This window comes from Microcaecilia unicolor, chromosome 3, assembly GCF_901765095.1.
Source record: "Microcaecilia unicolor chromosome 3, aMicUni1.1, whole genome shotgun sequence".
NCBI classification, from domain to species: Eukaryota; Metazoa; Chordata; class Amphibia; order Gymnophiona; family Siphonopidae; genus Microcaecilia; species Microcaecilia unicolor.
This window is the reverse complement of record NC_044033.1, coordinates 522949477-522977360: the sequence shown is the minus strand read 5'-3', so window position 1 is coordinate 522977360 and position 27884 is coordinate 522949477. Positions and strand designations below refer to the sequence as shown.

The 27884-nt window shown below is 44.9% G+C and overlaps 1 protein-coding gene across 2 annotated transcripts in view; it reads left to right on the top strand.

Moving 5' to 3' along the window:
• Positions 1 to 27884, top strand: part of ATG5 (autophagy related 5) — a 299869-nt gene that overhangs the window by 47583 nt on the left and 224402 nt on the right. For both annotated transcript variants that reach the window (XM_030199172.1, XM_030199171.1), the window contains exon 4: positions 7400 to 7478. In XM_030199172.1, coding sequence (XP_030055032.1) covers positions 7400 to 7478 — 79 coding nt within the window. The remainder of the gene's footprint in view (positions 1 to 7399; positions 7479 to 27884) is intronic.

Sequence of the window (27884 nt, the reverse complement as noted above, 5' to 3'; positions counted from 1 at the left end):
ATGAACAGGAGGGGTTTAAATAAAAAAGGTTTAGACATGTTTCTGGAGGAAAAATCTATAGTCTGCTATTGAGATAAACATTGGGAAAACCACTGCTTGTCCCTGGGATCAGTAGCATGAATCTTGCTACTATCTGGTACTTGTGACCTGAATTGGTCACTGTTGGAAACAGTATACTGGGCTAGATGGGCTTTTGGGCTGACCCAGAATAGCTGTTCTTATGTTCTTATGAGAGTGGACCGAGAAGAAGAAGCCTGGCCTGCCAACAGGTTGGAGGCAGAAGTGGTTCGTCTGGTGGTATTGGCATTCTAGTACAGACTTGAGGGTACAGCACTGAGAGTCTTTTTTTAGCAATTCAACTATGATATTCCAGATCAACAAGCAAGGAGGAACCAGAAGCACAGGGGTAGCCAAGAAAGTCACTTTTCTGTATCTGTGGGTGGAGCCTAACTCGTTGGCTATCTTAGTGGCTCACATCATAGGTCCTCTCAGCGTGCAGACTGACTTCCTCAGTCAGACCACCCTGGGGAGTGGGAGCTAGGGGACTGGACTTTTTGCCTACTGGTAGAGCATTTTGAGAGGGGGGGCTACCTTCATTCTCTTGACAACCCAGCAAAATGCCCAGGCTCCCAAAGTGTCTTCCTTCAAAGCTGGACGGTTGAACAGCTGCTCTTTGTGTTTCTGCCATGGCTGTTGATCGGATGAGTGCTTCATTGGATAGTGAACCATCCCTTCTTGGTGGTTCTGGTGGCACTTGATTTGCCTCGGTGTCCAGAACTTGTTGGCGGGATTACTGCTCTGTATCCCCAAGCAAAGTAGCTTTCTGAAAAGGGCCCTTTTTGCACGGAGGATCTGGAGCCCTTCTCTTTTTGCAGCCTGGCTATTAGGGTTATTACACTCTAGTTGTTTCTGTACTTTTAAAGATAAGGCGGGCCTCCATTTTCTTGTTGCATATCAGGATTTGGAGAATGCTTGAAGCTTGGTGGCCCAGAAGATGGAGGTGCCAGTCATACTGGCATTTTTGCACGAAGGTTTTGAATGTGGTATCTCCCTTAATTCCCTGAAGGTATAGATGGCAGGGGACAATACAGGGTTGTACCCTGGCCACCTATCCGAATATAGCCTGCTTTCTCAAAGGGATTAGGCCCTTGAGACCAGTAGTGTCAAATGGGATTTGGCCCTAGCGCTTAAACCACTGGCTAATGCTTTTGAGCTGCTCTACGCCGGCTGTAAAGAGCAAATAATCAAAAAACTTCAGACAGCCCAGAACACTGCAGCTAGACTCATATTCGGTAAAACAAAATATGAAAGTGCTAAACCCCTACGAGAAAAACTACACTGGCTCCCACTTAAAGAATGCATCACGTTCAAAATATGCTCCCTAGTTCACAAAATCATTCACGGAGATGTACCAGCCTACATGGCAGATCTGATAGACTTACCACTCAGGAATGCCAAAAGATCATCCTGCACATTCCTCAATCTGCACTTCCCTAACTGCAAAGGTCTAAAATACAAACTAATGCACGCGTCAAACTTTACCTACTTGAGCACACAGTTATGGAACGCATTGCCACGCAACTTAAAAACGATCCACGAACTAACGAGCTTCCGCAAACTACTGAAGACCCATCTCTTTAACAAGGCATACCACAAAGATCAACCAATGTGAATACACACAACTCCTCCACAGATATTCAAGACTGTCCTACAATATCTTCTTGTAATACTACTATCATGTTTTATTATTATCATGTTGACCAAGGCCCTCCTATAACACTAAATATGTATTTTCTAATATATTACCACTATGTAAGCCACATTGAGCCTGCAAAGAGGTGGGAAAATGAGGGATACAAATGCAATAAATAAGAAGGTGTAGAAGGATCTGATCCTGAAAGCAGTGTTCCTGGTGGTGATATATCGCTTCATGGTGCGGCCGCAACTGGAGTATTGTGTTCAGTTCTGGTCGCCTCATCTCAAAAAAGATATAAATGAATTGGAGAAGGTGCAGAGAAGGGCGATGAAAATGATAAAAGGGATGGGACGACTACCCTATGAGGAGAGGTTAAGACGGCTAGGACTCTTTAGCCTAGAGAAAAGGCAGCTGAGGGGTGATATGATAGAGGTTTACAAAATAATGAGCGGACAGATGTGAAGCGTTTGTTTACACTTTCTAACAATAATAGAACCAGGGGACACAAGATGAAATTAGAATGTGGTAGGTTTAAAACAGATCGGAGAAAGTTTTTCTTTACTCAGCGCGTAGTTAGACTCTGCAACTCATTGCCGGAGAAGGTAGTGACGGCAGCTGGCCTTGCTGAGTTTAAAGGGGGTCTGGATAGATTCCTGAAGGAAAAGTCCATTGATCGTTATTAAATTTGGGGTTTATGCCAGGTTCTTGGGGCCTGGATTGGCCGCTGTCGGAGATGGAGTGCTGGGCTTCATGGACCTTGGGTCTTTTCCCAGCATGGCGGTGCTTATGTGCACTGAGTTTCAGAGTTACAAACAGTTTGCAGGAAAACACATAACCATTTCTGTCCTCGGTGGATTCATTGTCCTTGTGCATAGTGTTTGGCTTGATATACCGCTTTTTATTGCATCGCACTCTCTTCCTTACCAGAATGTAGAAGGTGTAATAGAACTTTATTGTGAGTTTTAAACCTGCCTGCAGTTCTCTAATTCTCCACCTGCCCTGCTCGTTTCCATTGTAGCTAGCATCAGAGACTCTAGATAGGATCTAGCCAAATGGAAGGAAGCGGGGAGGAGGTGATCTGGAAGAAGTTTTTTTGTGCTGTAGAAGTGAGGTGTTCCTGGAGGGAAGGCTAAAAGAAAGAATCCCCTTAAAAAAAAAAAAAAAATATATATATATATATCCCCTAGCACGTTCTTATGGGAGCAGCATTTCCAACAGCTGCAGTATGCATACCATGATTCACTGTAACAGTGATTAATGGCACCCTTCAAACTGCCTTCCTGTCAGACTTCTGAGTTCTAGTACCAAGTAGAGCACTGCTGAGCCCGGTACTCGGACCAGGTTCTGCTTGGCAGGACAACCCCGGGTTTCACCTGCGCTCCATTCCCCAGAGGTTGAGCCCCTAGGTGCGGGTGGCCTGCAGGACTTATGAGACGGAGCTGGAAGCGGGGTGGTGAACGTATCGGCCAGGCAGGCAGCAAGTCAAGAGAGTAATCCAGGTACAGGTAAAGTCAGTAGGCAGGCAGCAGGCAAGAGAATAATCCAGGCACAGGTAAAGTCAATAAGGCAGCCGGTCAAGAGAGTAATCCAGGTACAGGCAAAGTCAGTAGGCAGGCAGCAGGCAAGAGAGTAATCCAGGCACAGGTAAAGTCAATAGGCAGGCAGCCGGTCAAGAGAGTAATCCAGGTACAGGCAAAGTCAGTAGGCAGGCAGCCGGTCAAGAGAGTAATCCAGGCACAGGTAAAGTCAATAGGCAGGCAGCCGGTCAAGAGAGTAATCCAGGCACAGGTAAAGTCAATAGGCAGGCAGCCAGTCAAGAGAGTAATCCAGGTACAGGCAAAGTCAGTAGGCAGGCAGGAGACAAGAGTGTAATCCAGGCACAGGTAAAGTCAATAGGCATGCAGCCGGTCAAGAGATTAATCCAGGTACAGGCAAAGTCAGTAGGCAGGCAGCAGACAAGAGAGTAATCCAGGCACAGGTAAAGTCAATAGGCAGGCAGCCGGTCAAGAGAGTAATCCAGGTACAGGCAAAGTCAGTAGGCAGGCAGCAGGCAAGAGAGTAATCCAGGTACAGGCAAAGTCAATAGGCAGGCAGCAGGCAAGAGAATAATCCAGGCATAGGTAAAGTCAATAGGCAGGCAGCCGGTGAAGAGAGTAATCCAGGCACAGGTACAGTCAGTAGGCAGGCCCAGGCAAAAAAGAGTGCAGACTCAGGTGCGTGGAAGCAAATCAATCAAGGAGCCTGCAGCCAGAAAAGAACTACACACACATGGCTCAGGGCTGTGCCAGTCAAGTGTGCGTGTCGACGGGACCCCGCACAGCCCGAGGACGCCGCTTGCGTTGAGGTAGGGGGCATAACACTTCCTTTCTCGTCTCCTCTCCTTATCAGACACACAAAGCATGCATATATGTAACCAACACAACTATACATGCGTGTGTGCACATTCACACAAACATGTATACACACAACTTCCAACCACCTATTCCTTCCCCGCGCATATACACACATGCATTTATATGCGGAGGGGTTGGGAAGTAGTCAGTGAGGAATGCATTCATACTTTCCCCACTGTCTTTGTAAATCACCACTTCATTTGGAAGTTGGGAGGGGATTGGGTAGCACAATTTTTTTTTGTATTTTTGTTCTCTTTTATGATATGATATGGTACTTTATAGACCGCCAACTCCCAGTAAACTGATTCAAAGCGGGTTACATGCAGCAAAAAAGAAAGTACACCAGTTAAACATACGATTTCTGGAAAAGATACATTTTCAAACCTTTATGAAAAGACAGATAAGTTGGCGTTGCCCCGAGTTTAATGGGTAAAGAACACCAAAATTGAACAGCCTGATACACAAAAGTTGACTGCAAAGAGCTTTTATATTTGATTCCACGAAATGATGGAAAATAAAGGAGCTGAGAATCCCCTGCCCTAGAGGTGGTAGGTAATAGTGGAAAAGAAAATAGCCTTACTAGATAATCAGAGCAAGAGCCTTCAAAAATGTTATAAACCCAACAAGCCAACTTGAAAGAAACTTGGGCTTTCATAGGAAGCCAGTGCAGCCCTCTCAGACACGGTGTAGCATGGTCAAACCGCCTCTTGCCAGATATCAGCTTTGCTGTGGTATTTTGCAAGATCTGCAATCTAGCAATTGGAGAAGCAGATGAAAGACTACAGAAGCCATTACAGTAATCTAGATAGGATAAAATTATAGATTGAACCAAAATAGGAAAATGTTTTTCAGTAAACAATGTACGAACATTCCTAAGTTGATGTAATTTAAAGAAAACCACTTTAACTACTGCTTTTACCTGAGGTACCAATGATAGAGAAGTGTCTAAATAAACACCGAGAATCTCTGAAACCCTTTCAACTTTCAAAGTTAAGCCATCAGGTAATAATAACTCTGTGCGATGTAACCACAAAAGTTTGGTTTTATCTGTTCAGTTTGAAACCATGTTCAACGCTCTGTTTTTCAATACTTTGTATGCAATAAAAAAAATACAAGATAAAGTAGAAGATATATTATCGTCCTCAATCAAAATAAGTAAAAACATATCGTCGGCAAATAAAAAGAACTTAACACCCATAGAAGAAAAACCAACACAAAAACTGGCCATATATATGTTAAACTAGTAAGAAATGCCCGTTTTGGGAAAAAATGAAACGGGCGCTAGCAAGGTAATTTCCCCCCCCCCCCCACCATCCTCCCTCCCGAGTTCCAGACCCCCCCTCCGTCCCTCCCTTCCGAGTTCCACACTCCCCCTCTCCCTCCCTCACTCCCTTGGTTGCGAGTTTGTGATGAAAGTTCGCAGCGCTCTCCCCGCTGCTGTCACTGAACTTGTGCGTTGTACCTTCGCCGCCCCACCCTCCGCGAGGGCGGAGCTACAGTGACTGCAGGCCAAATCGGATATCTTGGGAGCCTCATCCGGCTTCAGGCTTCATTTGAACGTTGGAGGTGCCTTTTATATATATAGATAATGCTGGGGAAAGTGGAGAGCCCTGGAAGAGACAACACAAGGTGGGCTCCAGTTAGCTGAAAGCTTATTGGCATTTTAACTCTTGAATTTTGAATGTTCCCTTTGTGGCAGGGGTGTAGCCAGACAACCAATTTTGGGTGGGCCTGGGCCCAAGATGGGTGAGCATAAGAACCCCTTCCCATCCCAAAGGTGATTTGGTCTCTCCTTCTCGCACCTGCATGCTATATGGTCTCTCAAACATCCCCCCTCTCCCGTATATCTCTTAAATAACAGATTTTCACCGGCAGCGAGCAGCAACTAATACACATTGCTCATGTTGACCCCAAAGCCTTCCCTCTGATGCACACAGCTGGTGTGAATAGTATGTATCAGTCTCTGTTCGCTGCAGGCGAAGAACTGCTATTTACAAGGTATGCAGGAGGGACAGTTGTTAGGAGTTTTTGGCTGGTGGAGCTTGGGAATCCCAATCAGCCACATCATAGGTGTGCTGCTACTGGGTGGGCCTGAGTCCAAAGTGGGTGGGCCTGGGCCCACTCGGGCCCACCCTTGGCTATACCACTGCTTTGTGGTTTTTGTTTTCCCTTATGATCTTTTCAAGCTTCACTACTTCCTGCAGGTTTACTTTTTTTTTTTTTTTTTTTTTTTTTAGCCTTACAGAAGAAAAAAAGACCTCAATTCTGTATGGGAGCCTGCCAAGTCCAAATCAAGGCAAAAACCCAATTCTGAAACTAAGAAGCACTATAGGACCAGGCCAGAATGTAACTAAAATGAGTAGAGTTTCATTGGAGGAAATGTAGGGAGGAGAGGGGGTTGGGAGCCCATCCTTTAATTCTGCATCATGCAGAAATGCAGACACTATCAGCTCTGATCTTACTAGCCGTTAAGCCCGTAAAAACGGGCGAGTATTGCAGCCCTCCTCTCTCCCCTGGCCTCACCCGTCCAGCGACCCTCCTCTTTCCCTTGGCCTCCCCCCTCCCCCCATGTCCAGCAACCCTCCTCTGTGCCCTGCTCTCACCCCAAGTCCAGCAACCATGGCCTCTCCCCCCTGCCCTCTCCCCATGTCCAGCTACCCTCATCGCCGCCGCTCCCTCCCTCCCCCCTCCGTGCCGGGCCCCCTGCACTGACCTGACAGCGCCTCTCACCTCCGTGTGAAAGTGCTACAGGCAGCAGCAGATCACTCTGCTGCTACCTGCAGCGCTTCCACATGGAGGTGAGAGGCGCTGTCAGGTCAGTGCAGGGGGCCCGATACGGAGGGTGGCGGGGGGGGGAGGTTGTTTTGCGCGATGTTGCTTTCCAGGCGGCAGCGTCCGACAATTCGACTCCGTTTCCCTCTCTCTTCCACCCTCTGACGTCATGACGTCTTGACGCGAGGGCGGGACAGAGAGGGAAGTCTGTACTGCGCATTTGCAAGTGAGTACGGTCACTTGCCGTTTATATGTTTGATGTTGCAGCTGAACAGTTTCAATAATTAAAGAATTTAGAAAGTAGAGCTTATATAATTTAAGTACTACTTAGGTTGTAAGCTGCTTGCTTTGGTCATTTATTCCCTTCCCACCAAATAAACCCCTTTATCTCTGTCATGTTTTGATTGCTGCTGTTGTCCAGAGTTACAAGTGTAACAGCTTCTCTGCCTTGACAGACAGAAGGTACTTTGAAGGTGTAGGCGTCAACTTGTCAGTGTTAACCACAGAATGCTTTTTTCTCTTTCTCTCATGTTTTTAGGCATTATCCAGTTGGTGTGCTGTTTGACCTTCATGCATCAAATACAGGCCTCCCATGGAATATCACAGTACACTTTAAGGTATAGTCACAGAATATTGTCTTTCTTCATTGTCCAAGTAGGGAGGCCAACCTGGGTTGTTCTGGAGCTTTCTTGGGTTTCTGTTAAAATAGAGCATATTAGCAACTTTTTTTTTTCATCCAGTAATTTATTCAGATTACATTTATTTATGTATTAGGATTTATTTACCGCCTTTTTGAAGGAATTCACTCAAGGCGGTGTACAGTAAGAATAGATCAAACATGAGCAATAGGCAATTACAGCAGTAAAAATATTCAAGTAACAATACGAAATATGGCATGGTATACTACTTGCAATGACAAGACAATACGTAATAGAACATTATAATTGGTAGTGAAGGGTAAGGCAAAGTTGTAACATATAGATGAGTAAGAAAGTAGGAAGAATTTGAAAGTAAGGTGACTGATTTGAAGAAAGTTGCACATGAGGTCAGAGAGATGTGACTGGAAGTGTGGGTTATCAAAAAGGTTGGTGACTACAATATTCCTAGATAAAGCAATATTGTACCTTATTTCAGGAAACTTAAATATTTGTCAAAATGGCTGAATCCAGAGATAATGTTGAAGCTGGTATAAAAATTTGATACTCAGTTATACCTAGGAAGGGAGTTGCGTGCTCATTCTGGAATGAATGTTAGTAAATGGTATGGGAGTCTGTTCACTGCACCATAAAGTTACAAAACATAAAATACATTGTGACTTGAACTATGAATGCATATGCGGTAGATGATAGTTTTTCAGTAAGACATAAGTAATGCCATACTGGGAAAAGACCAAAGGTCCATCGAGCCCAGCATCCTGTCCCCGACAGCGGCCAATCCAGGTCAAGGGCACCGGGCAAGCTACCCAAAAATACAAACATTTTATACATGTTATTCCCGAAATTGTGGATTTTTCCCAAGTCCATTTAGTAGCGGTCTATGGACTTGTCCTTTAGGAAACCGTCCAACCCCTTTTTAAACTCTGCCAAGCTAACCACCTTCACTACTGTCAGGTCTCTCGGGGAAATGTGAACCCTTGGGCCGCTGTCACGGAGGTGGCAGCAGCGGGCAAAACCACCCAACAGGAGACAGGCAACCCTAAGACGGGCGGAAGTAGACAGGACTGGAGTGGCTGGGCTGGAGCTGAAGAGGAAAGCAACAAGGAATCCAGGAACAATGTCCTACAGCAGGGTTCAGGCTTGAGAAGCAGGATACAGGATACTCAATACAGGCTTCTCCCACAGGATTCAGGAAACTGGCACCGCTTGACTGGATCCGGGTTCACCCAAACACTAGGCAGGCAGGGTGTCCATGGAAGCTTAGCTTGGCAGAAAAGGGGACACAGGAGCTACATACAAGCTAAGCTCAAGGGAATGGGAATGACAGATACGCTTGCCAGAGGAAGGGTTAGACTGGAGCTACAGTAGCTAACAGATAGAAAGGAGAGAAATGGCTGCAGCATCAGCCGCTAACCAACCTCAGACAGGGAGCAGAGCCACTGAACAGGGTTAACAGAAAGGCTAGAAGCCCACAGAGAATAATATACACAGAAAGGCTGGAAGCCCACAGAAGGGCTGGAAACCCCCAGAGCGCAGCAATACACCCAGAAGGCCTAGAAGCCCACAGATAAGAGTGATATACATAGATAGACTGGAGACCCTCAGAGCAAAGGACACAGAAGGGCTGGAAGCCCACAGAGCAATAGACACAGAAGAGATGGAAGCCCACAGAGCAATAGACACAGAAGGGCTGGAAGCCCACAGAGCGATAGACACAGAAGGGCTGGAAGCCCACAGAGCGATAGACACAGAAGGGCTGGAAGCCCACAGAGCAATAAACACAGAAGGTCTGGAAGCCCACAGAGCAATAGACACAGAAGGGCTGGAAGTCCACAGAGCAATAAACACAGAAGGGCAGCAAGCCCACAGAACAATAGACACAGAAGGGCTGGAAGCCCACAAGTAAAGACAGGGAAAGCTAACTGTGCAAACAGCACACTAACCTCGGGACCTAAGGCACTGCGGAGGCATTGGCAATGCAAAGGCACTGAAGACTAGAACACCAGTTCCTTAAGAAGGCCTGACAGATGAGGTCACCCCTTCAGGCCACAGGCATGGAGCATACAGAAGCCCAGAGAGGCCTAACCCACAGTGGTGTAGTCTAGTGAGGTAATTAGTGTCAGGCTGGAAGCAGCCAGCCCACCCAGCCTGAGACAGAGCTACCTCAGGAACAGCCCACTGAAGTACAGTGAGGCCCAATACATACAAGTGTAGAGTAGTGATGCAATTAGAGCAGCCAGCCCACAGAGCTAACTCAGGAACAGTATACTGAAGCACCGAGAGGTTAAACCCACACAGGTGCCGTATACTGAGGCAATCAGCGCCATGCTGGAAGTGGCCAGCACCCAGAGACAGAAACAGAGCCAACTCAGAAGTAGACAGAAACCAGCACAGACACTGATTCCCAGAAATAGGGTAAGTCTGAGGGTGGTCACGACCACAGACATGACAACTACGTTCTCTGGCAACGAATTCCAGAGTTTAATTATACGTTGGGTGAAGAAACATTTTCTCCGATTTGTTTTAAATTTACTACACTGTAGTTTCATCGCGTGCCCCCTAGTCCTAGTATTTTTGGAAAGCGTGAACAGACGCTTCACATCCACCTGTTCCACTCCACTCATTATTTTATATACCTCTATCATGTCTCCCCTCAGCCGTCTCTTCTCCAAGCTGTATAGCCCTAGCCTCCTTAGTCTTTCTTCATAGGGAAGTCGTCCCATCCCCGCTATCATTTTAGTCGCCCTTCACTGCACCTTTTCCAGTTCTACTATATCTTTCTTGCGATGCGGCGACCAGAATTGAACACAATACTCAAGGTGCGGTCGCACCATGGAGCGATACAACGGCATTATAACAATGATGTTTTAAAAGGAAGGAACCATGATTAAGTTCTCCTTCTTTGGTTTATTAGCTTATGGAGCTTCTGGAGCGACCAGCAACTTCTTATACAGTAGGGTCTATATGTGGAAGTCAAGATGGCCACTCTTTGTTTCCACCACACTTAGCATACTGACAGCATTTCAGCGATGTCTTGCTGAATGCAGATTTAGCACAGAAAAAGTGGCATTCATTCTTGTTTTGGCATCATTTGAACTAAACAACAAGCTGGGATGAAGAAATTTTTGTTGACACCATAGACCTAGTGCTCAGATTGGAAACAAAAATCTTTTTTATTTGTTTTATTTAGTCTTACTGAATAAACACCCTTAGGCAGATTACAATAAAACAATAATAAAAATACATAAGCATACATAACACACTGTTGTTTCTGTATAACTGCCTAACTCTACTTCACAACACACCAACGTCCCTCAGTTTCTGGAGGACCGTTTCCGGAGTAGACAACTGAAAGTTCTGTGAGTAGTTCTGATGACAGGAGAGATATATTGAGAATTGAAACGTAGCGGTGTTGCCTTCCTTTTACCAGGCGGGGGCTGGCTCTGAGTAGTGTTTCTGCAGCGCTGCTTTCTTAGTTTCGCTGTGGCCCCATGACAGCTTCGATAGCTGTCAATTAATAACTCGTTTGCCTTTCTAATAATAATTTACATATTGTGTTCTTCAGGCTATGCATGGCTTCATCCTGCTCTGAATTTCTATGCCATTTGTGCAAAGTTTCATCAAGATTCTGAGTAACTTCACTCTGAGAAACTCGGCATCTGTTAGAAGATGCAGGTGCTGTGTAAGAGGATATATTTAGGTCAAATATAGAAAGAAACAAAGACGTGAAACCTTTTTAGGTAATGTTCATTTGCAGCTTCTTGTCTGTGATGCTGTAGGTACCCTCCAATTATAATTTTTAACAGAAAGACACAGTAAATGACGGCGGATAAAGACCCACACGGTCCATCCAGTCTGCCCAACAAAGTGGCTTGAACCACGTACTCCACTGAGTGTAGCTCCCAGCCGCCCTACTCTACACTGGTTTGTCAGTTCTCCATCATGACAACCATATAGGCAGTCAAACATGCTGGAGTCTTGGTTATAACCATATATCACCTCTAAGTATTACTGACAGTATTCAGCTTACCAGTAAAGATGTCTTCCCCTCCCCCCTGAGCTGCACAACACCCTCACTTGCGGCATGTGACAATAAAGTTTATAGTTTAATTAAAACTTATTATACCACTCCTACTGACTTGGAGAACTGGGCGGTGTACAAACTAAGAGATAAAAAAGGAAAAGAACTACAATTTTTAAAAAGGACAGAGTACACACATACGAGACAGTGATTCAACCAGGGAAGAACAGAAAGCAAACTTGACCTACAGTACTGGAGTTGCCAAAGCTTCACCTGTCTTTTGCCATTTGCGGAACACAGACTGTAGAAGTTTGTCCAGCTTCGGTTCCCCTAATGCTGGAGTTGCCGAATCTTCTTCAGTCTTTTGCCATTTTAGGACACAGATTGTAGAAGTCTGTCTGGCTTTGGCCATAGGTTCCACGAACGTTGTCCAACATAACACCTCAACAGCCATGTTGCGTTTTCATCCTCTTTCTATTTAGGCATCCCCTGGGTCTATCTCATGCATTTTTTAATTCACTCACCATTTTTGACTCTAGCACCTCTCCTGGAAAGATGTTCGGGGCATCCACTACCCTCTCTGTGAAAAAGTATTTCTTGATGTTACTCCTAAGTCTAACTCTCTGCAATCTCAATTCATATCCTCTAGTTCTACCGCCCCCTATGTCCCTGGAAGAAAGTTGTTAGTATATTAATACCTTTCAAATACTTAAATATCTGTATACATGGCTTGAAAAAAGTTTCTTAAGATCTAGGAGCCAGCCCAAAAATCTGGGCGCTAGACTTGGAATGACTGGAATTCATATTCATTTTATGCAGATTAATGTGCTCAAGGTGTACAGCAAGTTAGTAGCAGGGAAGGAGCAGATAGGAGGCAACTGCTCTCCCCTTTGCCCACCTACCTACAGCCCATTACAAATTATCCCTTCTTGGTCAAAGTGAAGACATTTGCTCAATATTAGGGGTGCTCAAGGATCCACAGAGCTGGCACCTATTCACGCACACCCACCCACCCACCCACCCATAGCTCTCTCTGTTTGCCTCCCTCCAGCACACACACACCCACCGCTCTCCCTTTCTTTGCTTCTCCCAACCCCCCCTCAGATCTCTGTCAGTCACATACACTTCCTGTCCTGGTAGCTGTTTCCCAATGATGCCCCCCCCCCAAAAAAAAAACAACCCAAACAAACCTGAATTCTCAACACTGCTCTTCAGCTGACGACTCCCAGATATACCTCTCTACCCCCGAAATCTCAACCAGCATCCAGACCAATGTCTCAGCAGGCCTATCTGATATCGCTGCCTGGATGTCTCAACGTCATCTGAAACGTAACATGGCCAAAACTGAGCTTCTCATCAACCCACCTCTCCTCTCCCCTCTTTCTCTATTTCTGTGGGTGGCACTCTCATTCTCCCTGTCTCATCAGCTCGTAACCTTGGGGTCATCTTCGACTCCTCTCTCTCCTTCTCTGCTCACATTCAGCAGATTGCCAAAACCTGTTGTTTCTTTCTCTATAACATCAGCAAAATCTGTCCCTTCTACTACTACTACTACTACTATTTAACATTTCTAGAGCACTACTAGGGTTACGCAGCGCTTCCTCTCTGAGCACTCTATCAGAACACTTATCCACACTCTTATCACCTCTCGCCTAGATTATTGCAACCTGCTTCTCACCGGCCTCCCACTTAGCCATCTCTCTCCTCTTCAATCAGTCCAAAACTCTGCTGCTCGACTCATTTTCCGCCAAAGTCGCTATGCTCACATTAGCCCTCTCCTCAAGTCACTTCACTGGCTCCCTATCCGTTTCCGCATTCAATTCAAACTTCTCATACTGACCTATAAGTGCATTCACTCTGCAGTTCCTCAGTACCTCTCCACTCTTGTCTCTCCCTACACCCCCCCTCAGGTACTCCATTCTGTGGATAAATCTCTCTTGTCCGTCCCCTTTTCCTCTACTGCTAATTCCAGACCCCGTTCCTTTTATCTCGCTGCACCTCATGCCTGGAATAGACTTCCCGAGCCTGTATGTCTAGCCCCGTCTTTGGCCGTTTTCAAATCCAGGCTAAAAGCCCACCTCTTTAACGCTGCTTTTGACTCCTAACCACTACTCACTTGCCCTTTACCCCACCTCTTTTATTCCCTTACCTCTTAATTGTTCTGTTTACCTGTCTTATTTAGATTGTGAGCTCTTTCAGCAGGGACTTTCTTTTTTGTGTATGGTGTACAGCGCTGTGTATGCCTTGTAGCGCTATAGGAGTGATAAGTAGTAGTAATGTAGAAGCCTGCCCTTGCAGATCAGCAACGCGGCCGCGCAGGCTTCTGTTTCTGTGAGTCTGACGTCCTGCACGGCCGCGTTGCTGATCTGCAAGGGCAGGCTTCTACATGGAATGTTGGTAGTGGAGGAGTAGCCTAGTGGTTAGTGCAGTGGAACATGGAATGTTGTTACTATTTGAGATTCTGGAATGTTACTATTACTTGAGATTCTACATGGAATGTTGCTACTACTTGAGATTCTACATGGAATGTTGCTATTCCACTGGTAACATTCCATATTTAGATTGTAAGCTCTTTGAGCAGGGATTGCCTTTGTGTATGGTGTACAGCGCTGCGTATGCCTTGTAGTGCTATAGAAGTGATAAGTAGTAGTAATGTAGAAGCCTGCCCTTGCAGATCAGCAACGTGGCCGCGCAGGCTTCTGTTTCTGTGAGTCTGACGTCCTGCACGGCCGCGTTGCTGATCTGCAAGGGCAGGCTTCTAGATGGAATGTTGGTAGTGGAGGAGTAGCCTAGTGGTTAGTGCAGTGGAACATGGAATGTTGTTACTATTTGAGATTCTGGAATGTTACTATTACTTGAGATTCTACATGGAATGTTGCTACTATTTGAGATTCTACATGGAATGTTGCTACTATTGGAGATTCTACATGGGATGTTGCTACTATTGGAGATTCTACATGGAATGTTGCTACTACTTGAGATTCTACATGGAATGTTGCTATTCCACTGGTAACATTCCATATTTAGATTGTAAGCTCTTTGAGCAGGGATTGCCTTTGTGTATGGTGTACAGCGCTGCCTATGCCTTGTAGCACTATAGAAATGATAAATAGTAGTAGCTTTTTATCTTCTCCACCTGCACAACTATTTTTTTTAAACATACTAACATAGTGGCAGATAAAGACCTGTACAATCCATCTAGTCTACCTCCTTAGCAAGATGGGGCCTCACCGATGACTTGTACAGGGGAATCAACACTTCCTTTCTTCTTCTGATTATACCCCTCTCTACGCAGCCTAGCGTCTTTCTGGCCCTGACCACCATTTTGTCACACTGTTTCGTCACCTTGAGATCTTAAGACACATCACTCCAAGGGTCCCTCTCCTGAGCCAGGCTTACCAATCTCTCCCCTCCTATCCAGTACATCGCTTTTTTTGTATTTTTGTACCCCAAATGCATCACTCTGTACTTCTTGGCATATATTTTAACTGTCAGACCCGTGACCATTCTTCTAACATTTGGAGATCCCTTCTCATGGTTTCTATATCTTCGTGTCATCCGCAAAGGCAAACGTTTCCTTCTAACCCTTCAGCAGTGTCTCGCATAAATATATTAAACAGAATCGGCCCCAGCACAGACCCCTGAGGCAGTCCTGTGCTCTCCTTCCTTTCCTCCGAGCAGATTCCATTTACCACCTCCTGTCTGTCAACCAGTTTTCAATCCAGTTCACCACTTTAGGTCCTAAGTTCAGCTCTTTCTGTGGACGCAAACACAGCCTTTTGCTGTGTTTGCATCCACAGAGTCATTTTTATTGTCATTGTTGACGTATGATCATGGCAAACACAGCTGTTCAGGCTGGCCTAAGTGGATATCACACCTTTCTCCATAGAATACTTCTTTTTGCACAAATAAACAATCCCACTCCCTAATCAGCAGTCAAGTATCTGGGTGACTCAGCTTCCTCGACTGCTGGGTAAGAATCAGAAGAAGGAGGAAAGAAGATTAGCTGAGCATCTGGCTACATCCTCCTCCTTTGCCTGTTTGGTACTAAATGCAAAATTTGTACCACATGGTTAAAATTTTACATTCTGTACCGAGCGGCATCAGAGGAGGATGTGGCCTGACTTTGCAGCCGCTTTGCTTTCCTTCTGCTTCTATTCAGTGCTCGCTGGAGACATACGGTGGGTAGGGTTGCCAACTTTGACAGAGAAAACCAGACACTTGCCTCTCCCCCATGTCCAGGGGTGTGCTGGTAAATTGTTAACAGGGGGCTCTCTCTTGCCAGCAAAGTAAAAGAGAATTCAGGAGGGGCCCAAGCCCACATTTTGGGATCCATTTGTTAAAGTAGCCATGGAGAACCGGCTCCCAAAATTCTTAAAAACTTAACAAACGGCTCTCGAGAGCCTGTGACTACTACTACTACTACTATTTAGCATTTCTATAGCGCTACAAGGCATAGGCAGCGCTGCACAAACATAGAAGAAAGACAGTCCCTGCTCAAAGAGCTATGTAATAAAAGTAAGCCAAGTATAGGACAATCAAGCCATTGTGACATCACTGATGAGGTTGGCTCTTATTGGTGGCCTGAGGCATTATGACATCACAATATTAGCTCTGGTTACAAGAGACTACTACTACTACTATTTAGCATTTCTATAGCGCTACAAGGCGTACGCAGCGCTGCACAAACATAGAAGAAAGACAGTCCCTGCTCAAAGAGCTTACAATCTAATAGACAAGAAATAAAGTAAGCAAATCAAATCAATTATTGTGTACAGGAAGGAGGAGGGTAGGTGGAGGCAGGTGGTTACAAGTGGTTACGAGTCAAAAGCAATGTTAAAGAGGTGGGCTTTCAGTCTAGATTTAAAGGTGGCCAAGGAAGGGGCAAGACGTAGGGGCTCAGGAAGTTTATTCCAGGCGTAGGGTGCAGCGAGAGCCTGCTCCAGCACACCATTGCCCATGTCTCACCCAAAATCCCTTGCCACACCTACTGTGGCACCTTTCCCTCACCCTTACCCTCTACAACCAACTATCCATACTAGGGTACATATAAGTACATAAGTAATGCCATACTGGGAAAAGACCAAGGGTCCATCGAGCCCAGCATCCTGTCCACGACAGCGGCCAATCCAGGCCAAGGGCACCTGGCAAGCTTCCCAAACGTACAAACATTCTATACGTGTTATTCCTGGAATTTTGGATTTTTCCAAGTCCGTTTAGTAGCGGTTTATGGACTTGTCCTTTAGGAAACCGTCCAACCCCTTTTTAAACTCTGCTAAGCTAACCACCTTCACCACTTTCTCCAGCAACGAATTCCAGAGTTTAATTACACGTTGGGTGAAGAAAAATTTTCTCCGATTTGCCATCTTAGAAGAAAGAAATGACAGATGTATGTACATTCTATGACTATTTCATAAACCCTGTCTGATGTTATGACAAACTGAAATTAATTAAAGTTTTGAAGTCACTTCGGTAAAGCCAACACACAGTCCCTCCACTGCAAAACACTAAGTGCAAACTCATGCAAAAACACACTTGGAACTCTACTGTACCTATAACAGCACTAACTCCCAGGACGTAAAAAGCTGTAACCTTATCCATGAAAAGGCAGAACCATAAATATTACACCTTATCTAAAATACACCGTCTAGTGAGAAAACAGAATAAACAGGCTACAGATCTCTATACAAAAACTGCATGATAGCAGAATATCACACCTTGCTCACACATGCGAAACACAGACAGACCCGCAACAACTGTGAAATAGAGAGATGAAGGCAAAATACTGAACTGGAAACCTCAAGGAGTCAGACTCTGCATACATAGCAATACAGAGAGACAGAAGTGGAAGAACAAGATATCAGAGATTCATATTTCCCAAAGCAGACATGGTCCAACTGACAAATTCAAAATAAAATATATATATATATTTTTTTTAGTCTAAGCATTTTATTTTTCTGTGTGATTTAGTCTTTCTCTTCTGCTTTTCTGTTTTTCCTGTCTTTCCAGGTTCACCTGTCTATTTCACATTTCTCTCTTCATGTCTGCCATCCATCTTCTCACTGTGTCCCTAACCCTGGCCTTTCCCTGTGATCAATAGCACCCCTCTGTGTTCTTATCCCACCATTTTTGCCCTGTGTCCTTGTCTCTAGTCAAGCGCAGAAACTCTTCTCTGTGCCCTGTTCCTCCCCTCTCTCTTCCCTTCTACACCCCAGTATCTCCCCCTCTCTCTCCTGTCCTCCTCATGGTCTGGCATAACTCCCTTTCTCCATCTGTTGGTCCAGCACTTCTCCATCTTTATTCTACCCCCCCCCCCCCCCCCCACCAACACACAATCCAGTCTCTCTCCCTTCCCCTCCTGTGCTGGACCTCCCAGGAACAGAAGCACATCTCTATCTCCATCCAGAACCCCCCCCCCCCAGGTCCAGCATATATCCATCTCCTTCCAACCCCCTCCAGATCCTGCACATCTCTATCTCCGTCCAGAACCGCCCCCCCCCCCCCCCCCCAGGTCCAGCATATATCCATCTCCTTCCAACCCCCCCTCCAAGTCCAGCACATCTGAAATTCCTTCTAGCCTCCCACCACTCCAGGGTCCATTGCATCTCCATCTACTTGCCCCCCCCTCCCCGGGTCCAACACATGTCCCTATTCCCTCCAGTCCCTCTCTCCCTTCCACACCCTCCTGGGTTCTTTAAACTCACCTCGATCACCAGCAAAGATTAAGGCATGATGCTCTGGCTGGTGTTGGGGCCTTCTTTCTGCCAGATCCCGCCTTCTGTGAGGTTTCCTGCTTCTACACAGGTGGGACCCGACAGAGAAGGCCCTGACGCCAGCCACAGCAGCGTGCCTTAATCTCTGCCAGCAATTGAGGTGAGCATAGAGGACAGGGGCGCAGCTGAACAAGAGATAGGAGCATGGAGATGGCAAGAGGGAGAGATATTGGCTGGTCCTGGGTGGGAGGGGAAAGAGGGACTGCAGGAAGGGACAAAATAAAGCGTATTTTCATGGTACAAAACCTAGGCGCCGGGTCTGTGTTTTTTTTGTTTTTTTGGCGCCATGGCGACCTGGTGCCTGGGGTTTGTCTAAGCCTGCTGTATCATATCACTTTTTTTCTACCCTATATATATTCAAGCCTTCCAGTCTCCTTCTCATATGTCTTATGGTACAAACCCTGTACCATTTTTTTTGTTACCTTTCCTCTGAACCTCCTCAAGTCTTTTTATGTTCTTTAAGAGTGACAGCCTCCAAAACTGTACAGGGGCATCAACACCTCCTTTTTTTTTTCTGCTGGTTATGCCTCGTTATGTAGCTTAGCATTCTTCAGGCAACATCCATCGCCTTGTCACATTGTTTTGCTGCCTTGAGATCCTGGATACTAGTACCCTGAGGTCCGCCTCCCGATCCGTAGGTCAGTCTCTCATACTGCTCTTTTGGATTTCTACACCCCAAATCTGACATTTTGCACGTCTTCATATTAAATTTTAATTGCCAAGACCAATTGGGACTTCTTTAGTGGAGGAGTGGCCTAGGGTGGCGGACTTTGGTCCTGGGGAACTGAGGAACTGAGTTCGATTCCCGGCACAGGCAGCTCCTTGTGACTCTGGGCAAGTCACTTAACCCTCCATTGCCTGCCGCATTGAGCCTGCCATGAGTGGGAAAGCGCGGGGTACAAATGTTATAAAAAAAAAAAAAAAAAATTGGGACTTCTGATCTGCCATGTTTTTCTAATCTGCTTTGTAGGGAATATTTCTGAGCTGCAAGCTTAGAAGCTTAACTGCTATTAAAATATTACTCCTTATCCAAGTCTGCTTCTGTTGTCTTCCTCTTTTTTTTCTCTGCAGTCCAGAGTAGGTATGTGTGCAAGTTCCTATATGTAAGCTAAAAGCTGTTTCCTCCTTCGATGTCTTTTGACTTTCAGAATTTATAAATCCATTCAAAGCTGTGTATATAGTCCACCAGTTTATAGCAGTATCCTTAGCGACCAAAAACTAGCATGTTAGCCTCCTAGGTCCCCCAGCTTTGCTGGATGATACTGGGTCACCGTTATCCTGCCAGCATTGACCTAGTAAGGTTTGGGAAGTTGAAGCTTGCGAGTTCCCATTCGGCTAACCTATGACTTGCAGTGTTACTAGCTAATTCCCTCTTCCATCCCTTTTTTCCATCTCACTTCTCCCCTTACACCTGTGCACCTGAGGGAGCAAAGAGTGAGAAGTTGGTAATACTGCAGCCTCCTAACCTGGCATCCTCTGTATCTGACCCAAGCATGCTTAAAATTTGTCATGGTTTTGGTTTCTACAGTTGCCTCTGTTGGCAGACTATTCTAAGCATCTATCGCTGTCTTACTAAAAAGTATTTTCTTACGTTTCCTCTCAGCCATCCTTCCTGTAGTCTCAGATAATGACCTCATGTCTTTTGAATTTCCTTTTCTTTGAAAACTTTCACCTTCCTGTACTTTTGCTTAGCCTTTCAAATATTTGACCCATTCTGTCATATCCCTCTTTTTCTTCCTGTGAGAACATTTGAGTGTTTTTAAATCTCTTGTAGTCCAACTATTTCAGCCCTTTTTTAACCACTTCCAACAAGCAGAAAGATAAGTTTTTTTTATTTTTATTTTTTTGTTACATTAGCACCCCGCGCTTTACCACTCATGGCAGGCTCAATGCGGCTTACGTGGGGCAATGGAGGGTTTAGTGATTTGCCCAGAGTCACAAGGAGCTGCCTGTGCCTGAAGTGGGAATCGAACTCAGTTCCTCAGTTCCCCAGGACCAAAGTCCACCGCCCTAACCACTAGGCCACTCCTCCACTGTTGCTACTATTTGAGATTCTACATGGAATGTTGCTATTCCACTAGCAACATTCCATGTAGAAGTCGGCCCTTGCAGATCAAACGTCAGACTCACAGAAACAGAAGCCTGCGCAGCCTTCTACATGGAATGTTGCTAGTGGAATAGCAACATTCCATGTAGAATCTCAAATAGTAGCAACATTCCATGTAGAATCTCCAATAATAGCAACATTCCATGTACAATAGTAGCAACATTCCATGTAGAATCTCCAATAGTATCTATTTTATTTTTGTTACATTTGTACCCTGCGCTTTTCCACTCATGGCAGGCTCAATGTGGCTTACATGGGGCAATGGAGGGTTAAGTGACTTGCCCAGAGTCACAAGGAGCTGCCTGTGCCTGTGCTGGGAATTGAACTCAGTTCCTCAGTTCCCCAGGACCAAAGTCCACCACCCTAACCACTAGGCCACTCCTCCACTGTTGCTACTATTTGAGATTCTACATGGAATGTTGCTATTCCATGTAGAAGTCTGCCCTTGCAGATCACCAATGTGGCCGCACAGGCTTCTGCTTCTGTGAGTCTGACATCCTGCACATACGTGCAGGACGTCAGACTCACAGAAACAGAAGCCTGCACAGCCTTCTACATAGAATGTTGCTAGTGGAATAGCAACATTCCATGTTGAATCTGAAAGAGTAGCAACAGAACCTCAAATAGTAGCAACATTCCATGTAGAATCTCCAATAGTATCTATTTTATTTTTGTTACATTTGTACCCTGTGCTTTCCCACTCATGGCAGGCTCAATGCGGCTTACATGGGGCAATAGAGGGTTAAGTGACTTGCCCAGAGTCACAAGGAGCTGCCTGTGCCTGAAGTGGGAATCCAACTCAGTTCCTCAGTTCCCCAGGACCAAAGTCCACCACCCTAACCACTAGGCCACTCCTCCACTGTTGCTACTATTTGGGATTCTACATGGAATGTTGCTATTACACTAGCAACATTCCATGTAGAAGTCGGCCCTTGCAGATCACCAATGTGGCCGCACAGGCTTCTGCTTCTGTGAGTCTGACGTCCTGCACATACAGAAACAGAAGCCTGCGTAGCAACATTCCATGTAGAATCTCCAATAGTAGCAACATTCCATGTAGAATCTCCAATAGTATCTATTTTATTTTAGTTACATTTGTACCCTGCGCTTTCCCACTCATGGCAGGCTCAATGCGGCTTACATGGGGCAATGGAGGGTTAAGTGACTTGCCCAGAGTCACAAGGAGCTGCCTGTGCCTGAAGTGGGAATCGAACTCAGTTCCTCGGTTCCCCGGGACCAAAGTTCACCACCCTAACCACTAGGCCACTCCTTTATTTCCCATCATTTTCTACCTAGTCTGACCATCTACACTAGTGTTTCCTAAGTTAGTCCAGGAGTACACCCTTGCTAGTCAGCTTTTCAGGATATCAGCAATCAATGTGCATGAACTTCATTTGCGTGCACTGTCTCCATTATATGCAAATCTCTTGCATGCATATGCACTGTGGATATCCTGAGGGTCCTCCAACATCGATGTGGGAAACATTGATCTACATTAACCATTAATCTATATAATACTTTATATATTTTAACATTTTTATTGACATCACTTGAAAGAAAACAGTCAATAATATTAATACAGTTAGAATCAGAACTGAACTTGTTCTCTTTGCACTCCAATTAAAGCCTTTTATCAATGTGTTTTTCATTTTTCAACCTTCCCCCACCCCTCCCTTAAAACCACAGTCTGTCCCTGTGCATAAATTGCTTCAGGTGCGTATATTCTTTACCATTAACTGACATTACTTTAGAACAAACAATTGTACCACCTTCATTTAACAACTAGTAAAAAATGCCCCGTTTCCGAAACCAATGAAACGGGCGCTAGCATGTGGTTTTTTTTGTGTGTATGTGTCACAGAGTTATTTTGTGTGACTCCATGTCAAGCGATCCCAAATATAGTCTGTGCTATAGGCCCTCTGGCACTCTTCAGTACTGGCATTAGGCATTTAAAAATTTCTCTCCCCCCCCCCCCCCCCCCCCCCGGTCTATTTTTGCACATACCCACAGCAGGAATATTCTTCTCTCGTTCCAGCGGTGGTTCTGTGCTCTCCGTGCTGCACAGATAATGAGCCATTCTGCTGGGGAATGCTCCTCCCTTATTGTCACGTAGTTTCCTCTGATTGGTCCGTCTTACGTTGCCTAGTGTTGCCTGGGAACGGTGTTGTGATGGTCCTTTGTGTTTCAGAATGTTGAGGGTGTTTTTTCTGATTGGTCCGTCATGCGAGGGCGGGGCAGAGAGACATGGTCAGTGTTGTGGCTTCACCACCATGAATCCATGAACCCTTCAGTGAGTGACTGAGTGACTTCAGAACGTTGTCTTCAGAACGTTGAGGGTGAGTTTTATTATAGTAGATAGTTATTATTGTTCCCCCCCTCCTCCCTCCCCTTGTACCCAGTCCCATCTTTAAAGAACATATGATACTTAGCAACACAGATGCCACAGTGAAACAACAGAACTTTCCCCCAAAAACCAACAACAGTCCTTTCTCCTTGATACCTCCACCACGAAAGGCGCTAAGATTATCTGTGGCTTTACTGTTCCATTAACCTTATGCTCATACATATCTCAAGTCTTATCTTCCAGCTTTAAAATCCCTCCCCCCTCCACCACCCCCTCAATAATCTCTATAATACTTTATTTGGATTTAGCTCACACCTTTTTCAGTAATAGCACAACATGAGGTACTTTCAGGGACACTAGATATTGTCCTTACCCCAGAGAGCTTATAATCTAATTTTGTACCTGAGGCATTGCAGGGTTTCTGCCAGGTACTTGTGACCTGGATTGGCCGCTTTTGGAAGCAGGATGCTGGTCTAGATGGACCGTTGGTCTGATCCATTATGGTTATTCTTGTGTTAAGTGACTTGCCCAAGATCACAAGGAGCAGCAGTGAGATTTGAACCTGGATTTGTTGGTTGTCATCCCGGTGCTGTAACTACTAGGTTACTCCTCCACTCCCTCCCTTCTTCTCCCTTATGATCCTTTGTACTTGTCCCATGCTTTCTTGAATTCAGATACCTTCTTGCCTTTGTCATCTCCACCACTTTGACTGAGATGCTCTTCCAAGGTGATGCACATTGGAAAGAATAATCCAAATCATAGCTACCTGATGCTAGGGTTCACCTTGGTTGGGGGTCAGCACTCAAGAAAAAGATCTGGGTGTCGTTTTAGATAATACGCTGAAATCTTCTGCTCAGTGTGCAGCAGTGGCCATAAAAACAAACAGGATCATAGGAATTATTAGGAAAGATGGTGAATAAGACCGAAAATACTATAATGCATCTGTATTGCTCCATTGTGTAACCTCACCTTGAGTACTGCGTTCAATTTTGGTTGCCGTATCTCAAAAAAGATGTAGCAGAATTAGAAAAGGTTCAAAGAAGAGCGAACAAAATTATAAAGGGGATGGAATTCCTCTCATGTGAGGAAAGGCTAAAGACGTTAGGGCTCTTCAGCTTGGAAAAGAGACGGATGAAGGGAGACATGATTGAGGTCTACAAAATCCTGAGTGGTGTAGAACGAGTAGAAGCAAATCAATATTTTACTCTTTCCAAAAGTACAAAGACTAGGGGATACTCAAGGAAGTTACTTGGAAATACTTTTAAAACAAATAGGAGGAAATATTTTGTCACTCAAAGAATTGTTAAGCTCTGGAACTCTTTGTTGGAGGATGTGGTAACATTGGTTAATGTATCTGGGTTTAAAAAAAAGTTTGGACAAATTCCTGGAGGAAAAGTCCATAGTCTACAATTGAGACAGTCATGGGAAGCAACTGCTTGCCTTGGGATTTGTAGTATGGAGTGTTGCCACGATTTGGGTTTCTGCCAGGTACGTGTGACCTGGTTTGGCTACTGTTTGTAAAACAGGATACTGGGCTAAATAGACCATTGGTTTGACCCAGTATGGCTACTCTTATGTTCTTATGTTCACAGTCTTTCTGTAAAATAAAAATAAAAAATCCATGAGATTACTCCTGAGTCTACCTCCTTTCACGCTTATCCTATGGCTCCTCTTTCCATAATTTCCCTTCAGTTGAGAGGTCTACATCCAGTTGCGATCTATCCCCATATGCTTTATGGTGACCACTGGCCATTTTAGTAGTCTCCTTTTGGATTGACACCATACTGTTTATAGTCTCCAGAATTGCACATAACTCAAAATGAGATCTCACTAGAGACTTATACAGAGGCACTGTTGACGCTGCTTTCTTGATGGCCATTCTATTCCCTGAGCACTTAAACATCCTTCTGGCTCGATGTCTCCTTATATTTGGCCATCGAGTTTCACTCTTCTTTAGTGCACAGAAATATTTCATCCCGCATATTGTACTGCTCCCATGGGTTTTTGCAGCCCAAATGCATGACCCTGAATTTTTTAGCATTAAATCTTAGCTGTCATGATCTAGGCCATTTCTCAGGCTTTGTCAGATTTTTCATTAGGTTATCGCCACCTTCCAGGATATCCACCCGGTTATACATGTTGGTGTCACCTGCAAAGAGACAAATCTTTCCTGACAGCTCTTCTGCAGTATTTCTCACAAAAACCTTGGAACGGAGAGGTACAGAGATCAATCCCTGTCGTTTCTTTCTTTACAACATCCGTAAAATCCGCCCCTTTCTTTCCGAGCACTCTACCAAAACCCTCATCCACACCCTTGTCACCTCTCGTTTAGACTACTGCAATCTGCTTCTTGCTGGCCTCCCACTTAGTCACCTCTCCCCTCTCCAGTCGGTTCAAAACTCTGCTGCCCGTCTCATCTTCCGCCAGGGTCGCTTTACTCATACTACCCCTCTCCTCAAGACCCTTCACTGGCTCCCTATCCGTTTTCGCATCCTGTTCAAACTTCTTCTACTAACCTATAAATGTACTCACTCTGCTGCTCCCCAGTATCTCTCCACACTCGTCCTTCCCTACACCCCTTCCCGTGCACTCCGCTCCATGGATAAATCCTTCTTATCTGTTCCCTTCTCCGCTACTGCCAACTCCAGACTTCGCGCCTTCTGTCTCGCTGCACCCTACGCCTGGAATAAACTTCCTGAGCCCCTACGTCTTGCCCCATCCTTGGCCACCTTTAAATCTAGACTGAAAGCCCAGCTCTTTAACATTGCTTTTGACTCGTAACCACTTGTAACCACTCGCCTCCACCTACCCTCCTCTCCTCCTTCCTGTACACATTAATTGATTTAATTTGCTTAGTTTATTTTTTTTTCTGTCTATTAGATTGTAAGCTCTTTGAGCAGGGACTGTCTTTCTTCTATGTTTGTGTAGCGCTGCGTATGCCTTGTAGCGCTATAGAAGTGATAAATAGTAGTAGTAGTAGTCTCTTGTAACCAGAGCTAATATTGTGATGTCATAATGCCTCAGGCCACCAATAAGAGCCAACCTCATCAGTGATGTCACAATGGCTTGATTGTCCTATACTTGGCTTACTTTTATTACATAGCTCTTTGAGCAGGGACTGTCTTTCTTCTATGTTTGTGCAGCGCTGCGTATGCCTTGTAGCGCTATAGAAATGCTAAATAGTAGTAGTAGTAGTCTCTTGTAACCAGAGCTAATATTGTGATGTCATAATGCCTCAGGCCACCAATAAGAGCCAACCTCATCAGTGATGTCACAATGGCTTGATTGTCCTATACTTGGCTTAGTTTTATTACATAGCTCTTTGAGCAGGGACTGTCTTTCTTCTATGTTTGTGCAGCGCTGCGTATGCCTTGTAGTGCTATAGAAGTGATAAATAGTAGTAGTAGTAGTCTCTTGTAACCAGAGCTAATATTGTGATGTCATAATGCCTCAGGCCACCAATAAGAGCCAACCTCATCAGTGATGTCACAATGGCTTGATTGTCCTATACTTGGCTTACTTTTATTACATAGCTCTTTGAGCAGGGACTGTCTTTCTTCTATGTTTGTGCAGCGCTGCATATGCCTTGTAGCGCTATAGAAATGCTAAATAGTAGTAGTAGTAGTAATCCCTGTGCCATACCAGCAGTAATAGCCTATCTCCATTTACCACGGCCCTTATTCCCTTCCCGCTCAACCAGTATCTGACCCAGTTAGTCGCTTTAGGACCCAGTTTATGTATCAGCTTGTTTGTCTGTGTGCTGCCATGTTGAAGGCCTTGTTGAAGTCTAAATATACTGGCCTAATTCAATTCTTTATTCACCCAGTCAAAGAAATTGATCAGATTTGTCTGACAACAACAACAACAACCATTTCTAAAGCGCTACTAGGGTTACGCAGCGCTGTACAATTCAAACATAGAAGGACAGTCCCTGCTCAAAGAGCTTACAATCTAATAGACAAGAGAACAATCTAAAGACAAGTGAACAATCTAGAGGACGAGTGAACAGTTAATCTGATAGGGTGGATAGATTGGAGGACGAGTGAACAGTTAATCTGATAGGGTGGATAGATTGGGGCATTTTATATTTCTCGAGCGGTTAGGCGCCGAAGGCAGCATTGAAGAGGTGAGTTTTAAGCAGAGATTTGAAGATGGGTAGGGAGGGGGTAAAGGAAGATTGTTCCAGGCGTAGGGTGAGGCAAGGCAGAATGCGCGGAGCCTGGAGTTGGCAGTGGTGGAGAAGGGTACTGAGAGAAGGGCTTTGTCCTGTGAGCGGAGGTTGCGGGCGGGAACATAGGGGGAGATGAGGGTGGAGAGGTAGTGAGGAGCCGCAGACCGGGTGCATTTGTAGGTAAGGAGGAGGAGCTTGAATTGTATGCGATATCTGATCTATCTACAAGACCTATCTTCTTGTATTCTGTAATCTGTTGCATTGTAGGAACTGCATTATCCTCTGTTTTAGCAGTGTTTCTATCAATTGGCTTCCTGTACATGCCAGTATTTATTTTAAATTAGCTTGCATGATTTAGAGGATGTTTGATGGTTGCTTCCCAGATTATCTTTTGAAAGTTGGTATTTTTTTCTTCAGATGGTGGACTCATAAGACCTATAGATCCTTATCGATTAATTCTTCCTTCCTTCCTTAGGAATATGGTTTAAGAGAACTTTGGAGGATTCTTTTAATTATCAAGCTGTCCACTTCTGGCTCTTATTACTTTTGGATTTACGGCCTTCTCCGTCCTATTTTATATTTTGTAAGGTTTTGAAAACCTATTTACTTAATAAAAAATTCTTCATGCAGTGACTAATTTGGTAAAATCACTCACTGTTCATTTATTCTTTTTTGCTTTGTTATTCGCTTTAAACCTTTATTTTATTGAGAGTTGGCAGGATGCAGTAGTTATATTACATTACATCACCAAGGTCCAGCTAACCAGTCTGTAGCTCCAGACTACTTTGTTTAGAATTTACTATTTCTAATCCGCTTTTATCCAGGGTGGAGTACAGAATATACATATATAAAATCTCAATAACACACACAGAAAACAATAAAAAAACAGTATAATACAGACTCAGCAGTGTGTTCAACCCATCTACACCAGTCTTTCAAGAAACATTCATG